The sequence below is a fragment of the Halichoerus grypus genome, chromosome 2, assembly GCF_964656455.1.
Source record: "Halichoerus grypus chromosome 2, mHalGry1.hap1.1, whole genome shotgun sequence".
Taxonomy (NCBI): domain Eukaryota; kingdom Metazoa; phylum Chordata; class Mammalia; order Carnivora; family Phocidae; genus Halichoerus; species Halichoerus grypus.
This window is the reverse complement of record NC_135713.1, coordinates 78,024,390-78,042,583: the sequence shown is the minus strand read 5'-3', so window position 1 is coordinate 78,042,583 and position 18,194 is coordinate 78,024,390. Positions and strand designations below refer to the sequence as shown.

The 18,194-nt window shown below is 38.2% G+C and overlaps 1 protein-coding gene across 5 annotated transcripts in view; it reads right to left on the bottom strand.

The window, feature by feature from the left end:
• The window catches only part of LIX1 (limb and CNS expressed 1), a 65,398-nt gene that overhangs the window by 26,092 nt on the left and 21,112 nt on the right, over nucleotides 1–18,194 (bottom strand). For all 5 annotated transcript variants that reach the window (XR_013445674.1, XR_013445675.1, XR_013445672.1 and 2 more), the window contains exon 2: nucleotides 11,337–11,500. Coding sequence is in view for 1 of the 5 variants with exons in the window: in XM_036080987.2 (XP_035936880.1) it covers nucleotides 11,337–11,500 (164 nt within the window). In the remaining 4 variants the exon portion in view is untranslated. The remainder of the gene's footprint in view (nucleotides 1–11,336; nucleotides 11,501–18,194) is intronic.

Genomic DNA, 18,194 nt, shown 5'->3' with positions numbered 1-18,194 from the left:
TTTTCAACTTTTTGAGGAACCTCCATACTGTTTTCCAGAGTGGCTGCACCAGCTTGCATTCCCACCAACAGTGTAGGAGGGTTCTCCTGAAAGTGACCCCTTGATTAAGTATGGGCCCAAGAGAATTTGGAATTTTACCACATAAGATTGCTCAATAATTTTAGGAAGTGTTTGCTAACTCTTCAAGAGCAAAAATCATTTAAATTAAACTTTCCCAGCTCCACTGGATAAGAAATTATCCCAAGACCAGCTCATTCTTACCTTATATTTTATTTTGCATGTTAGATCACCAACAAGCCACTAGGAGCCCATAGGGTACACTATGAAGATCATTGATAAGCCTAGGCCAGGAATTTGAACCAAGAGTTCAAAAACTTTAGTGTTCATAGTAAGATCACCTGGGGGAAATTGTTAAACAAGCACATTCCCAGGCCCCAATCTGACCTACTTAATCAGTTTCTTTAGATGGATTGCAGTGGCGGGGGGAGAGGGTGGTCTGCATTTTATCAAGCTTTCCAGGTGATTCTGAGGCAGGTGAACCCAGGACTATTTTCAGAGGAATACTGCTCTAGCTTCTGTCCCTTCTGTGTCCCATTTCTAAATGTCAGTGGCAGAACCAGGTTTTGTGGGGCCTGAAGTTTACATAATTTGGGGGACCCTGTTTAAGAAGAACAATATGAAATTTAAAAAACTGACATTGTGATTTGGAAGGAGCCTGAGCAGAAGCTTCACTGGCTTCATGGTTGAAAATGGTTAAGTCTCCCCTCTACTATATTATAACATTCTACACTTCTATACTCTGTTTACCAACACAACTAATTGCCTCACACAAACTAATTCTATGACATCAGCTAGGTGTCCTACAATTTAACATAATTCTTAAACTAGCTACCTAGAGATAGCATCACATCCCACAGATTTATGGCTCTGTCCTACAAGACTGCCCCCACTTCAGACATCAATAGCAATTCCAGGTTGTCACTTGGGTTTCTGATCAACCGGCTAAAAATGAGTAATTCCCATGACCCCCTCCTCTGGTTCTATCGTTTGCTAGAAACTTATAGAACTCAGGAAAATGGTTCACTTATGAGCTTACTGGTTTATTCTAAAGGGATAGAATTCAGGGACAGCCAGAGGAAAAGATGGATAAGGCACAAGTGTGGGAAGGGGCTCGGAGCACCATGCCCTTCCCAGGTGCACCACCCTCTCAGAACTTCAATATGTACACCAACCTAGAAGCTCTCCGAGTTCCAACACTTAGGATTTTTATGGAGGTTTCATAACATAGACATGATTGATTAAATCTTTGGCCATCAGCAATTAAGTCAATCTTTAGTCCCTCTCCTTTCCTAGGAGGTCAGATGCTAGGGCTGAAACTTTCAACCTTCTAATCATGTGATTGGTTCCCTTGGCAACCAGCCACCATCATTAGGGGCTTTTCAGAAACCACCTCATTAACATGAACTTAAGTGCGGTAGAAAGGGTTTTGTTATGAATAATAAAAGATACCTTTTTCATTCTTACCACTTAGGAAATTCTAAGGGTTTTAGGAGCTCTGTGCCAGGGACCAGGATAAAGACCAAATATATATTTCTTACTATAAGTCACAATATCACAATGGTAAATCTACCTCTGCTAACATCAAAATGTTAATTTCTCACTAGTGAAACTGCCTCTACCCAAGAATCAAGGAAAGCAGTGTTCAGGTTGAAAAAAAATGTTCTTTATGACAGTTCTGAAATTAGGCCCTTAGGAAGTATATAAGCACTGCTGACTTAAGTAAGTGAGGTCTCAATTTTCCTTTTCTGCTCAGCAGTTTTTATTTCTTCCATGATAATTTTCCAAAGTGTGACACTGTACAATGGTAAATTAATCAACCAAGATTAACTCGTGGGCCAAGTAGATTGTCTTGAAATAAAATAGTGACTTATCAACTTTTTAGGATGTACAGAAGTTCTTAAGTAAAATAAAATTTTGGTAGTCACGTATGTGTTATAAAAATAGAGATACCTACTAAGAAACTAGTTTTATTGTTAATTATTTATTAAATATTTTAAAATTATTGACAGTGTGTTACTTGTCCATAGAAACAGTTTCTAGCTAGGCTGACACAATTTATACTCTGAACGGTTACTTTCCTGGTAGCCTTCATTTGATTAATAATTTTCCCCATGTTTAGTATTAGAAAATAGGCAGGATACACGTGTTGAAACCTGTTTCTGGATGCCAAGATTCATTTAAGTGACTTTTCTCCATCTTCAAAGACTTCTAAAGATTTTTCATATTTGTATTTTAAAGACATCAAAAAAAAAGTTTGTAGATCCAAAAATGTATAAAACCAAGTTAGGCACACTTTACTCAGTCACTACCAATGGTAGCCAAGGAGTTGAAAAATAGTCTATAAGTAATGTTCTTATTTTTGAATAAGAACAACAATAAAGTAGCAAATGTGACAGATTGAATGTACATATGAACTCAAAGCTGATGATGTTGTCCCCACTCCCCCAACCCCCGGCGGTCAAGGGCAGGTCAGTGTTATTTAGGTGGCATTCGCTCAATAGCACATTTACCCAAGGGATCTCCTGAGCTGGGACTTTGCAGGTGGCAAAACCAAATAAACTGACTCTGTGAGAAGTGAGAATTCTTGCCCACATCTTTTAGGCTGTCAAGTCTGTCATTCAAGTTGGTTGGGAACGTTTTGCTTTTGTGAGTCGGAGTTCAAGTCTCAGCAAGTGTCTTGCAGAGTTTGTGTGTATGGTCTGCTGGCTCTGGTCAGTGTCACCAACACCTCTGCTTCATCCTGATAGCAAGGCATCAGCACAAAGAATGCCGTAAGCCAGGCCTTGCAGCTAATCGTCCCCTTCTCAGTTCCTCAAGACCTTGACTGCCCTGGTCTAAGCATGAACATTTGCATGTGTTCCAATTTATCTAATTGTGGATATATTAGCATTTCCCCCCCTTCCAGATGGTGATGTGAAAAAGGGCAACCGTTGAAACTCAGTCACCCAAGTTAATATTATGTCTCTTTCTCCATAGGTCAGGCTGGCTGCAAATATGTTGGGAACAATTTGGAGCTCTGTGTGTGCTGGGAATGGGGGTCTTTGCTAGGTGTGGGGGAGGGGAGTGGTATGGGAGTCCAATTTTCAGAGAAAACTCACTAGTTCCTGTCAACTGAAAGAAACGTTTCATGCACATGGTAGGTCAGAATGTTATTTTTATAATATAAACCACCTGGCTTCCTCCTCGTTTACTTCTGCCACAAATGCTATTCTACACACATACCTAGAGCAAGGTCCCTGGTAACTAATACAAAACCATGTTGTGTTTTGCTCCTTGAGGTTTTTGCTTTTCCCTTTTTTTCTTTTCTTCTTATTCTTTTTTCAAGTTAAGGTGAAGACAAGATGAATTGATCAGGGCTCAAAGTTTTGGTTTATTTTTATAGTTGCTTTGATGTAAAAGGACTTGGCTCTGATTGCAATGAGAGGGATGGAGGAGGGGGATGGGGAAAGACGGAGTCAGCTTTTCTTCCTCACTCAGCAACTCCTGAGATAGTTAGCATCTTCCTAAAGCTCATCAGCTAGTTGTGATAGCTTCACAACTATCTTGTGAAGATAGTCCCAAGTCTTTATTTACCACGTGGATTCTCTTCCTAAGCATTCCTTTCACTGCACTCTGCTGTTCTCTTTGGAGGCCAAGCATCTCTATTCATTTTACTTGCTAAGAAAAGACACAGATTAAAGTTAGGGAATGGGACTGGGGAATAAATACAACATCTCATTAAAACAATATGCACTCCCAGTTTCATGAGCAAGTCATTAAAGTCTTGACATATGACTTTGAAATGGGAAGGGGTTATAACTAACCTTCCTATCTTTGGGTCTCATTAGTTGCAAAACAGGATGCTTTCCCGTGGAGATTTCGACCAGGAAATGCCTCCTTTAGAAGTTAAGTTACGCTGCATAGTGTGTTGTGCATTTGAGTCAAGGTATACAAGTCTAGAGACAGAGAAGAGGTCATGGATGATTTCAAATAGAAATACTTGGCATTAAAACAGCTTTAGTGCAGGGCAATAGTCTCAATTTTATGGCAGGAACCAAATCTCTATTTGAGACATAGAATGTTAAGGCTAGGCCTCATTTAATAAGCAGTGAAAAGAGCCTTACGATTCTAATTAGCCAAGTCTATGAATTAATAAAAATTTCTTTTAGTCCTTCTCTCCTGGTAAAAACTTAATTTTATAAACTAGTTTATTGTGATTTAAATATACTTTTAATTCCTTGGACTTTGAGAGGAATCATTCAATGCATGGAAGTATAAAACATGTTTTGTATCTGCTATTACAGGTGAAATGTGCTTACTGCCTCAAGTAACTAAACAAAACAAAATCAAACAGTCCTATCTTTTAGACAGTACTCATCTTGGAAAAGTAATTTTTCTAGGTATCTTCATAGGCAAAGGTTTTGGTCTGAAAATTAAGAGGCATAAAAATGAAAAGGCCTTTTAGAGAAAGAGCTTTGCTAGGAGCTCATCTGCTCTGAGTGTTCCTCTTACGTCTCCCAACTGTGCAGCTGTGTTTTGCAGCACAGAGCATTGGTTGAAAAAGAAAAAAAAAAAGATCAATAACAGCTTGCCTATGGTAATATTAAATGTCTCAGATCCATGGGTTGCTTGGCAATATTGGCAATATACAAACAGCCTAAATACCCAAACCGTATTTAACACCTATATTTATTTTCCATGAAGAAATTTTAACAACAAAAAATATTTACATGAAAAAGATATGATACCCAAATGAATTAGTGTCCTACACTTCAAATAAATCAAGCTATCACATCGATGTTTTATCCAGAGGATACATTTTTATTCAATCCTAACTTATGCACATAAATAATCGCGTGGTCTAGTACTACACTCAAAGGAATTTTTGGTTTTTATTCCAAATAAGAATGAAATTCATTAATCCAAATCACTCTAGCAGATGACATGGAAGGCCACATCACTGGTTGGAAAACAAAACTTGAATCACAAACCTTTTAATAAAAATATAAAATAAGATAAAATACTCAAATAAGTTCTCCTTTTGCACTTGAAAACAAAAACAGCTGCTGAAGCAGTGAGTGGCTTTCCTTCTGAGTTCATCAAGAGGGGAGCCAGACGTTGATCTGATGGCCCTTGTGTTGCTTTTATTGTAAAAAATGGAAATTACTGCAAGTTTTCATGGTCATGATATGTGGCTAGGGAAGGATTAACTGCCTAGACGAGAATGGCATAAAGAAAGTAAGTCGAAAATGCATGAATTCCTACTGAATGCCTATAATATTAGAGGATGGTTTCTTTTATAAATGACACAATAAGAACTAATGTGTTTCAATATAATTTTCTAAAAGAAAAATAATATCAATAGATCATTTTATTTATTGTTTTGAAATTCAAAAATGCATCATATTTTCACTTCTCTTTTTCTAATACTGTAGTAACTTATGAAGACATACTTTAAACAAGATTATGACTGCTTTCTTTCCCTCTGGCTCTCTGTTTTTTGTGGGTTGTGGTGTCAAGACTAACTGAAAATTTGGGGCGCCTGAGTGGCTCAGTCGGTTAAGAGGCTGCCTTCGGCTCAGGTCATGATCCCAGGGTCCTGGGATCGAGCCCCGCATCAGGCTCCCTGATCTGCAGGAAGCCTGCTTCTCCCTCTCCCACTCCCCCTGCTTGTGTTCCCTCTCTCGCTGTGTCTCTCTCTGTCAAAAAAATAAATAAAATCTTTAAAAAAAAAAAAAAAAAAAAAAAAAAAAAAAAAAGACTAACTGAAAATTCTTTAATTAGTCTTCTTGGACACAAGCCTCCCATTTACTTCAGTGGGAGGTTTCTTTGCATAAAACCAGTGGTTTGTGTCTATCAGAGCCTTTGACTGCTTTCCTTTGATTAGTCAGAAAACTAAAGCTCAGTCTGAACACCATTTTTCTAAAGAATGAATGGGCATAATCTCTTACAGCTTTCATGAAACCAGAAGGATTAATCCTTCAATCCAGTCCCATACTCCACTTCAAGTATTTTCAATTACTTGGCACCATTGGAGGTGACGTCCATGGCTCAGTAAGAAGGCTACTGCTGGCATAATGGTTTCTCCATGTCTCAGCACATGGTCTTGGCATTAATAATCCATCGTGAAATGATTTGCAATGCACAAGGGTGACATTTGATTATGTGAAAGGCATTGCAGGAATGAGCATGTAGGCTCTTACTGGCCAACTGCTGGCAAAAACATGATGAAATGTTATATGGTGAAAATAGCATTTAAGATGGTTTCTGAACAAAGAAAAGTGTAAGGACATTGCTTTAGGAGAAATTTTCTCTCCTTTTTTTACTTCCTGATTTTCCTTTCTCAAATCATATTTTGGAGGGTCAAAGGGGTTAAGGGGCCAGATTTGTCAGCCAATCACCCAAACACATTTTCAAAACATTTGATTCAGGAAATTCTGCATCTTTTAAAGCAAGGATGTTAACAATCCTCCTGAGAACTTTAAAATATAATGATTTAAACATAAGGTAAAGGAGACCCTGAAATGATTAGAGAAATCACCAAGAGGCCTCCCTGGTGAAGAGTTCAGTTTTTTCATTTTGTCTTCTATTTTTCAAAGACCACAAGGAGGATGTTGAATGTACTATCAAGGGGAAGTCCTATCATTTTGAGTAGAAATTTATGAGATGATTGGGAAATTCATAATTCTCAAGGTAGTGAAAGCAAAAACAAAAACAAGGAAATTTGAATTTCTTAAATTTATATCCTCTAGATCCATTCACTGCTCTGTCAAATATGTTACATTCTAGGAGATTATAATGAGTGCATTTATTACATATAGACAAACATAATGCACACTTGGGTGAGGGAATGGCCAAATCTTGCTTATTCTTGGTCATGGATATTGGGTAGAAGGAAAGTTACTATGCACAAATTAAATTCAGAGAGAATTAGATTTTTTTTACATCAATATTTTTAAGTTAATCCACCTTTAAAACTTTAAACCACAGATATGAACATAATAATATTACCTGATTTTAATGTTCCTGACTTTTCTTTGCCAGCCCACCATCTTACAGTTAGGTAAAATATCTTATTTGATGTATTGTATATAATAGTACATACTATTTTGTACATCAATCAATAGTGATTATATACAATAATGGACAAATATAAACTCCATTGATTTTTGAGATTTGTTATTCATTCATTTAGCTATTCATTCAACAAAATTTATCGGGCACTTACTATATGCAAAGCACAGTGTTTGGAGTCATAGGTATATAAGGATATAGACCCTATCCTTGAGACATTTATGTTTTATTATAGAGACAGAACATGCACATAAGTAGCAGCTAGAAAAAGTAAAGCATGAATGAGGAACAGTTAGGATGAAGCACTGAGTGTCAGAAGAGGAATTCAGGGAGATAAAGCTGAAAGAGTAAGGAATTTAGACTTTAATAAGAAGGTAATAGGGAGCCATTGAAGATTTTTTTTTAACTTTTAATTTTGAAATAATTTTAGACTTATGGAAGAGTTTCATAGATAAATACAAAGACTTCCCAAAAAGTAGTCAATTTCATCTCTGTTGTTTAATATAATTGTTTATGTAGTATTCTTATATCATACACCTATAATTGCATTCCTTTTATCATGCTTAGTGTAGTATATGCTTTGCATTTTTTTCTTACTCAGAAATGCCAATGATTTTTCTTTCTTATCTTTTCAAAAAAATAGTTTGGTTTTGTTGACTGGGTTTGCCAGTTTTCGCCCTATTACATCAGGTCCTCCAAAGCTATCTTACATAAAAATTCAATCTACATTAAAATAAAATTAAAAACTAGGGCGCCTGGGTGGCTCAGTTGTTGAGCGTCTGCCTTCGGCTCAGGTCATGATCCCAGGGTCCTGGGATCGAGTCCCGCATCGGGCTCCCTGCTCGGCGGGGAGCCTGCTTCTCCCTCTCCCACTCCCCCGCTTGTGCTCCTGCTCTAGCGGTCTCTCTCTGTGTCAAATAAATAAAATCTTTAAAAAAAAAAAAAAAATAAATAAATAAATAAAATTAAATTAAAAACTAAAAACCAAACCAGAGATCAATTATAAATCTAGTATCAAAAAAAGCACCTTCATCCATCTTTTAAGCAGAATGTTGTCCCTAAGTCCCATACAGCCATGGAGCTCTGTGATTCTTTCGTCATGATCCTGTTTGGAATACGGTGGGCCATTTCAATATGAAAATTTATGCTTTTCTTTAACTCAAGAAAATTGTTTCTGTTGGGCTGCCTGGGTGGCTCAGTTGGTTAAGCATCCAACTCTTGGTTTCGGCTCAGGTCATGATCTCCGGGTTGTGAGACTGAGCCCCACCTGGGGCTCCGAGCTCAGTGGGGAGTCTGCTTGAGATTCTCTTCCTCACTCTCCGGCCCTCCCCCGCCGACTCATGCTCTCCTTTCCCCACCCCCTTAAATAAATAAATAAATAAATAAATAAATAAATAAATAAATAAATAAATAAAAATCTGGGGGGGAAAAAAAGAAAATTGTTCCTGTGATTTATTTCCTCCCCTCTGTTTCCTTTGTCTCTTTCTAGAACTCTTATTAATGTTTACCTCCAGGATTTATCTCCATGTCTCCTGTATTATTTTTTTTTTCCATCTCTTTGTCTTTTTGCTCTTTGTTCTAAAATATTTACTTTACTATTTATTTTTTATTTTGTCATCTCCACTAATTTGGCTGTGACCTATGTCCACTCATCTATTTGCTCTTCTTTTATTTATTTTTATTGTTCTAATTTGGCAGTCGTATTTTACATTTCTTGTTCCCTGCTTTCTCCTTTTTTCATAGCTGCTTTCAATAAATATCTTCCCCCAATTTTCTGAGGATACTCACTGGAATCCTCTCTTATGTCATCTGTGGCTTGAATTATTTATATTCTTTTGTTTGTTTGACTTGGCCTTTCTCTTTTGTTTTTGGTTTTCCTCAAATGTTTGGTGGTCTTTAGTCCATTGACATTCATGCACAAAGAGAGTCATTCAGTTGGCTGGCAAGACCTTGCTCTGTGGCTGAGTAGGTCTGTTTCCCCAGAAGGCCCCCCAAGAATGGGAAGCCTGATGGCAGCTCTATATGAGTAGGCCAGCTTCACCTTACAATGCTTGATGATGGACCTGCAGGCTCACGTGGACTAGGAAACCCCTTTCTCGGTTGCTGCCTTTCTTCCCCGTCTCCTGCCCCTCATCCTTGTCTGTCTGGGGTTATATTAAGCTCAGTGGTTTTGTTTTCGTTTTTTGGCTTTTTTAAAAAAGATTTTATTTATTTATTTATTTATTTATTTGAGAAAGAGACAAGTCATGAGCAGGGGGAGGGGCAGAAGGAGAGAGAGAGAATCTCAAGCAGATTCCCCATTGAGTGCAGAGCTGGATGCAGGGCTTGATCTCACAATCCTGAGGTCATGACCTGAGCCAAAACCGAGTTGGCCACGCTTAACCAACTGAGCCACCCAGGAGCCTGTATTAAGCTCTGTTTTGAGGCTTCTAGACCCACTTTGAAATCACCCTCATCAGGCAATTCACTGTTGTTAGTCAGAGGTCAAACAGAGGTCCATTGTTGATCAGTGTTCAGGGTAGGAGAAAGCAAGGCCTCAGTGGCTGGCTGGGCCAGAAGTTTTGAAAATAGTTCTTTAATTAGCCTTAAAATTAGCCCCATGCTACTGCTAGAATAATCTTTCTGAAACATATTTGAATACATCAGTCTCCTGCTCAGAATCCTTCAGGGGTTCTGATTTTATATAGAATAAAACCTATTCTTCTTTGCAGAGCATAAAGACCCATTATGGTTTGATATGTGTGCCTAACCCGTCATCTCCTACCACTTCCCTGCCATAGACGTACTCAGGCTTCCCAAATTCTGAAAGTGCTGGTGGTTTTCTCTTTCTGAGGCAGGCCTTTTCACCTACTGTTCCCTATGCTAGGAAGGTCATGTCCCCTATACTGACTAGCAAAGATACCCTCAACTGCATATTTCAGCTTGTGCTTGCATTCCCCATAAATCCTTTGACTTATCTGAGTCAGACATAGGTTTGTAGGTCCATTTATTAGACTATAGTCTCCCCTCACTTCATAAAGGTTTGAAATAACATGTAATAGATACACGGTAACAGGATAAAATAAATGAGTGAGGCACACTAGGTTCAAACAGAGAGTAAAGGTAGAAATATAAATAATACCAAGTATGACATTAGTCCAAAAAATTACATGACATTAAGTTTTGTAGACTTACACTACCAAGACAACATAACTGAAAATTTGCTTCTGTTATCAAATCTATGAGGGACACTTGAATGCTTGTTGAGCATATTGTCCATAAAATATAAATAAGACATTTTTGCCAGTTATTGAAAATTGAGAGATAGCTTACTGCACTAAAGAAGTACTTATAAACTGAGAAGTTTCTTCTTTATCCTTTCATTGACCCTCAAATATAACTCTATTTGATTACTCTAATTTTTTTGCACACTGATTTCCTCAAGGTATGGACTATATTCTCATTACTTGGCCCAATGCTTGATATTTCCTAGTCACTGAATGAATATATGTCATATACACTGGACAATCAGATGTTGATGGTTAATATAGGCAATGTTTTTGTGTGAGTTGGTATACAACTAGAAATGTATCATATTACCCTTATCATAGACATAATAAAGATTTAACCAACTAGAAGAGTCTTTATAATAATTATCAAAAAAAAATAATTGGAATACCTAGTACGTGCCAGATAAATACACTGCATATATATCTCATGACTTTCAGCTAACACCATGGATATTATTCCCCATCTCAAAGTCAGGGAAATCAAGAAGTTAAATAAGTGTCCCAAGGATATACAGTTATTCAGAGATAGAACTTGGGCTTAGCATGGGTGCCTGAACCCAAAACCTGTGAGTCTCAACCTTTGCTGTTGGTTCATGCTTTGGTGTATAGTAGATTGATTAGGATTTGATTCAAAATTCAAGGAAGTGGAGACTTTCTACTGATGGAAGGGCTCTGATGGAAGACTTTATAGAAGTTTCCTTGTTCTCTATGGTTTATTTCAAAATATTTTGAGGGAAGGCAGCAACTATCAGGCAAATAAAGTGATATAAAATTAATTTTCCATAAAGAAATACCAGGGGACACTCTAATATAAAAACTTCCATTTTAATGGAATGCAACATAACTTTCTTTTCACTACAACCAAGAAAGCTTATAATGTTACCATTTTATAAAAAGACTTACTCTATTTTAACCCAGTTAACTTTTACTGACCAATTTATGGTTGTTTCTTACCTGAAAGTTGCCAAAACAGCTTCCCCCTGGGAGGGTCACATAACTCACAAAGGGAGGTCCTGGAGATGGCAGCGACTCATAGACCACCACGCCTTCACTTGGGAATGCAGCTCTCTGCTGCTGCTTGCTCTCCCAAAATTCCTGTAGCATTGACACAACATTCACTGAAAAACATAAAAAAACATAATCAGTTATTAAGGATGGATGTACTCTGGCAAAAACAAAATTTTATTTGCAGGCTGGATTGTGTAACATGTTTCTAGTTTAAGCAAAACAGAGTATATATGTATATGGTGGGAGGGAGTGCTTTCAGTTGTGAAAGAAGCAAATCCTGTTTAACACAAATGTGTTTATTTCTTTATGAGTATGGTTCAAGTGGTTTGGTACCCTAATTCTAACAATATTGCAATATATTAAACTTACTTTATAAATTAATTTTTAATATCAAAAATTCAAAAATCTCACTCTTTCTTCTTTGAAAATTTGCCTCAGTAAAATTTAGAGCTATGGTTTTCCATGGCCCCTGCTCCTGTTTCTCATAGATTCTTGAACCTGCCAAGTGAAAGCCAAATTTGGAGGTAAAAATATAAACAGTGTAATTTTAATTGGGACCCACCTATTATAAGATTTAAGAAGAGAAAGGCAGAAAGAAGAAAACTCTTTCATGCTCTTCTCCATGTCAATCTAAAGGAGAATGAAAAGCAATTGTGTAATAAGCAGGAGGCTGGAAAAAGCCATAAGTGAAACTAATAACATGGAGACCTTGTTAAGGACCACGTCTGTTAGATGACTTCAGAAAACAGAGTAATGGCTACAGCCATGTGGTTTAGATTAAATGACCTATGATAGCCTGCAGAAGTTTCAGATCAAATTTGGTTGGTTTGTTTATCCTGTACTGCAAATTGAATTGTGGAAATTAACAAGGATAATAGAATTGTAGCGTCAAAAGAGACCTTTCAGGTCATGCAGGCAAAGCTCTGCCTAATGTAGGAATTCTTTACACAACACTATTGACAGCTGCCTATGTGGTTTATACCTGAACAAATGGAAGGACCTGGTACTTGGCACACTTCGAGGCAGCCCATTTCAACTCCTAATGGTTCTACCTGTTGTGAAAAGATCCTTCTTAGGAGTAAGCTGAAATCTGCTTTCCTGTGAGGTTCATGCAAATGGTCTATTTCTCATTTCTGGGGCCTCACAGAAGTTTATACCCTTATCCACATGAGAGTCCACCGCTTGCACAAAGGCAATATAGGACATCTGTTGTTTTTGCCTGCCTGGGAACAGCACAAAGGTTTTCCTTAAACAATCATCTTTCCTTCAACCATGTCTTCTCCAGGGTTGAGGGACGGGGGTTTGACCAAAGCCAAGTCATTTAGAACCAATGAATGCATCCAGGACTTCTGTTGGAAATGTTTGAAGATGAGATTCTCCTTTTTCCCTAGGGTTGCTGGGGTAATAGGAGGTAAGTGTGGCACAGTCGAAGCAAGGGGGAAACTTGGCTGAGAAGAAATCCAACAGAGAGAAGGGTAGAACCAAGAGATGCAGAAAGAAAGACTAAGTTCTGATGGCATACTTTGAGCCCCTGAGCCAACACATCTGCTTTTTCCTTTAATCATTTTAACTGGTGTTTCTCACGTGTATCTGAGAGTATACTAAAACAGACAACTCTCAGCCTTCCTCAAGTTCTAGATTGTTTTTGTTCTTCCAGTCTTTGCATAACATGGTGTCTATGCCCTTTGGCATCCTCCTAAAAACATTCCTAACTGTTCTTCAAAATGTTGGGCTTTAATATTTTTCAGGGTGTCAGGAAAGTCACAGAGTTTGACCTGGAGGCAAAAACAATGCATAACCACTTTCTAAGCTGTTTACTAGAGCACCTGTCTCCTTTACCTCATTCCTAGGTCACGGATCAGCTTCATAGTATAGTTCAGGCAAATTCTCAAGATGCCTAAGGAATTAGATGCCTGGGTATATTTTAAAACTGTAGTGTTCAGTATTTAAGAAGTGTTTTGGAAAAAAAAAAACTGGGAAAAGGTAAGACTATCAGAGAGGATAATTGAATTAACTAAAAAGTACATGTTGAAGTGGTCAAGGTGACATTGGTCATTACAGAGTTTTTCATTCATTCAAAAATATTTAATAATATTTTCTATCAGTTGACACATTTCAAAATAGAATTTTTATATCCTAAACTGTATTTCTGCTTCCCATCTTCCCCTGCTGCCCAACTCCAAGAAAACAAGGATTTTTGAGCTGGTTGACTTGCATTTCTACTTGCAGGTGATCTCCAGAATTCAGCAGGATGTCCTAAAGATTGAAACCTAAAACCAAAGCCGGCCTTTGCTCTGATAGTCAACAAGGTATATTAGCCTGCTATTTTAAGTTAGTTCATTGTTGAATGAATTTTAGCTGAGAACTGGCGTAGGGAGATGAAGACTCATGATTGTCTAGGTGAAATGAACACGAGATTTTTGGCATGTAAAGCTATGTGGATTAAAGAGTTCAAAGGTATGTACTAAGTAGAATTCTACATGAATAAAAGTAGCAGTTTTCAAATTTTTCATTCTGCAACCTTGGAAGACTTCTTTGATAGTCCTATGCATGTCATCACCTCTAAAGAGTACAATGTATGTACATGCACACACACAATCCATCTTTCTATCTCTATCTCCTCTTGTCGACTGGAAAACCAGATGAATGGAGTGCAGAGGGAAGAGGGCCAGCTTGCTATTTGGAATTCCAAAGATCAGTATATCAGAGGATGCTCTATTTAAAAAACACATGCTCCTTTATATTTTTGAAGTAGCAACAACAAGGTTCATGGACAATATCAAAGAAAATGCAAGCAGAAGCTCAAGTTCTGCTGAAGAAAAACACAAGTTTGAAGAGACGCCTCATTACACAGTTTAGTCCTTAGAAGCAGTTGCACTTCAGTGCTCAGCCAGTGATCCTGCCTTCCTTATTTCAGAACAGATTTGGGCTACCAAGCATGGGATATCCATCTCCACACCTAGTGACCCATCAGCACAAGTGCCCAGCTCCATGTTATTTTTTCCAGTCTCAAATGGCATTGTTCTAGTAGTGATTCTCTTCACCTCCTATTTTTATTCACACCTTCTCAGCAGCCAAAAGTATGCTTTAGATAAGGAATAAATGAATCAATCAATCCATCAATTAAATGAAATACCCACCCTTGGGACTATATTGGACTACTAGTTATTAATATTATCCTATTGTAGAGAAGCTGCTAGAAAAAATATTTTATATCACTATCTCTGCTTCCTTATCTTCCATTCGTTTTTAGCCCTCCACAATCTGACTTTCTTCTACACTTTATTCCACAGAAACTGCTCTGGCAAATATCACCAATTCCTAATTTTCAGTCTTTATGTATTTGACCTCTAACTGCATTTTTACACAGCTGATCAGTTTCTTCTAGAAACTCTCATATCCCTAGGCTTTTCTGACAGTATTTGTCCTAATTCTGCTTTTCTATTTCTAATTGTTTCCTCTCAGATTCTTGTGTGGGTTTCTCTTCCTCTGCTCACCACTCATGTTGACTTGAATAAAAATTTTATCCTTGTCTTTTCTTGCTCTCTTTCTACCATTCTCCTTAAATGACATAACTTATCTCCATTACTCCATCCACCATAATACAAGCTGACAGTTTCCACACCCTTCTCCAATAACTCCAACTTTTTTTTTTTTTTTTAAAGATTTTATTTAGGGCGCCTGGGTGGCTCAGATGGTTAAGTGTCTGCCTTCGGCTCAGGTCATGATCCCAGAGTCCTGGGATCGAGCCCCGCATCGGGCTCCCTGCTCAAGTGGGGAGCCTGCTTCTCCCTCTCCCTCTGCCATTCTCTCCACTTGTGCTCTCTGGCTCTATCTCTCTGTCAAATAAATAAATAAAAAACCTTTAAAAAAAAAAAATACTTTAAAGATTTTATTTATTTATTTGACAGAGAGAGACACAGCGAGAGAGGGAACACAAGCAGGGGGAGTGGGAGAGGGAGAAGCAGGCTTCCCGTGGAGCAGGGAGCCCGATGCAGGGCTCGATCCCAGGACCCTGGGATCATGACCTGAGCCGAAGGCAGACGCTTACGACTGAGCCACCCAGGCGCCCCCCAACTTTGTTAATAGATACTTCTTTGTTAGATGTGACACAAATTCAACATTTCCCAAGCTCAACTCATTTTCTTTCCCATAAACTCTTCTCTTCCGCCTGAATTACTTAGAAAGTAATATTATCACCTCCCAGTCACCTAAATCAGAAACCTGGCAGAAACCTTAAACTTCATGTCCTCTTTCCTTCCTAATAATTAATGCCCAAGTTTTATCAATTCTATATCCTGATGCCTCTCATAGTTCTCACTTCCTTTCAATTCACACTGCCATTGCTGCAGTGGTTCATATCTCACCAAATATACAACAATATCCTCCTGAATTCCATTATTCTCCTATCCAACCCAACCTCCACTTGTGTCCCAGGTAATCTAAATCTCGTAGCTCATCAAATCACTCATAAAATCCTTCTGTGAGTTCTTCATTACCTACAAGATAAATAACTCCTTGGCAACGCATAGAAGATCCTATGTCTTGATGCACTTTCTCATTCCATATTTCTCTCCTCAGGTCACCTTCCAGGCTTCATATACTTCCATGATTTCTATGCTACTGGCAAGCCCTTTACTTCCATTCCTACACGTAGAATGCCCTTTTCTCCACTGACTCTTGTCTTCCTAGATGGCCTAGTCATCTTTTAAGATTAACCTCCAGCATCAGCTACTTAAAAATAAAAACAAAAACAAAATAATCACTAAACCCTTGATACAGAAACTGCAGTGCTCGAAGAAGCAGCCTGGATATCACCAGGGGACTTGTTAGAAATGTAGGATTTCAGGTCCCACCCCAGGCCTATTGAACCAGAATCTGCATTTTTAACAAGATTCTCAGGCAATCCAATGTGCACTGAAGTTTGAGAAGCCTTGTTGTAGGAACAAGTTGTTATTCTCATCTCCTTTATTATGCATCTATTATATTCCAGGCACTATGCATTTTCTCATTTAATTTTTACAATATCCCCTAGAAATGGGTATTATCATCCACAACTTACAGATTAGAAATTAAAGATGCTCAAGGTATAATCACACAGCTACAAAGTCTTAGACCTGGGATTTTTAACCTACTGCTGTCTGAATGCACAGTCCATGCTCTTTGTTCATTCCAAGACATTCTCTAATTATGACAGAATTTAAGTTGTTTTCATGTGTGTCTACCTCTACTGGAGATGGTGCTCTTTAGAGGAAGAATTATATCATTTTTCCCACAGTATCTGGAACATGGTAGGAGCATAATAAATATTAGCGGAGTGTTTGAATATCATCAAAGTATAAGAAATGTGCTGCATTTGTGAGGCTGTTAGCAATATGAGGCTCTCCACAAGAATTACTTCACCTATGTTTTCCCAGGGGCCATTTTTTTTTGACACTTGTTCTTGACAAAGTCAAATAAAGTAAAGGTCAATATTTGTATATTTTCGTACAAGTGATATGACATGTTTCCAGCTTGGAACTATCCCATTGAATGAGTGGTCTCTGTCCATGTGAACAGGTATACTGATAACCAATCTTCAGCCAACACTTTGCTCTGGTTTAAAGCAATGGTGTAAATGCCCACTGATTGTGTGCCTCAGAGAGGGCTGTGACTAGGCCTCCCACTCTGGTCCCTCTCTTAAAGTAAAGATGACTAGAGGAGAGAAACGAGAGGAATGAGAGGAACAAGAGGGAATGACAAAAGACTGAAGAGGGGCTTGGACTGGCTTTCTGGGCAGAGGGCCATAAGCAAAAGTAAAGGTCAAGTCTCTTTGCTTGATTGTGCCTTCCACCTTAATGTCAAGGAGCTATAGTCTGGAACATATCCTTTTTGGTTATGCATTAGTTCTCTCAAAGTTTAGTAAAGTTCTTTTTAAAAAAGTTTCTATTTTGTCTCAACGGACACTAAAGTAAAAGGGATTTATCCACAGCCAGGACAAGATAAATTGGTCATCCATAGTGAACCTGGACAAAACATGAGAGAGGTAATGCATCTGAAGCTGGAAACTGGGAGAAAGCAGGTGGCTAACAATTTGTCTGATGCTGGAGTCAGGACAAACTGAACAGCCCTCCTAGTTCAAGGTTTAACACCCACAGGTGTTAACACCCACAGTTACCTTTATCAAAGTAACTGATGTTAAACTGGTAAAATTACTATAAAGAAGTAGAATATCAAATGGCTGAGACTAGGGATGTGGGAGGAAGTAGAAAGAGAATTGTTGGGGAGATCCTAAGAATAACAGCATGAAATCCAGTTCATTTTTGTGACTTCTATCAGTTTATAACATCTAGAGTAAAGAAAACAATTTAACCTCTGAATTTACTTTGCCCATCAAACTTCTTAATCCATTGCATTGCCCCAAATTGCTTTCTCAGACACAAGTGATTGACTCTGATATGGACTAAATTTTTGTGCCTCTTACCTCTCCCCTCCGTCCCCTACCCCCCAATTCATATGTTGAAGCCCTAACCCACAGGATGATGGTACTAGAAGGTGGGGTCTTTGGGAGGTAATTAGGTTTAGATGAGGTCATGGGGCTGGGGCTCCCATGATGGGATTAGTGCCCTTATAAGAACAGACAAAGACATCAGAGCTGCCTCTCTTGGCCAAGTGAATATATAGCAAGAAGGCAGCCATTTGCAAGCCAGGAAGAGGTCTATCACCAGGAAGCTAATATGCTGACAACTTGAACTTGGACTTCCCTGCCTTCAGAACTGTAAGAAAATAAATTTCTGTTGTTTAAGCCACCCAGTCTATGGTATT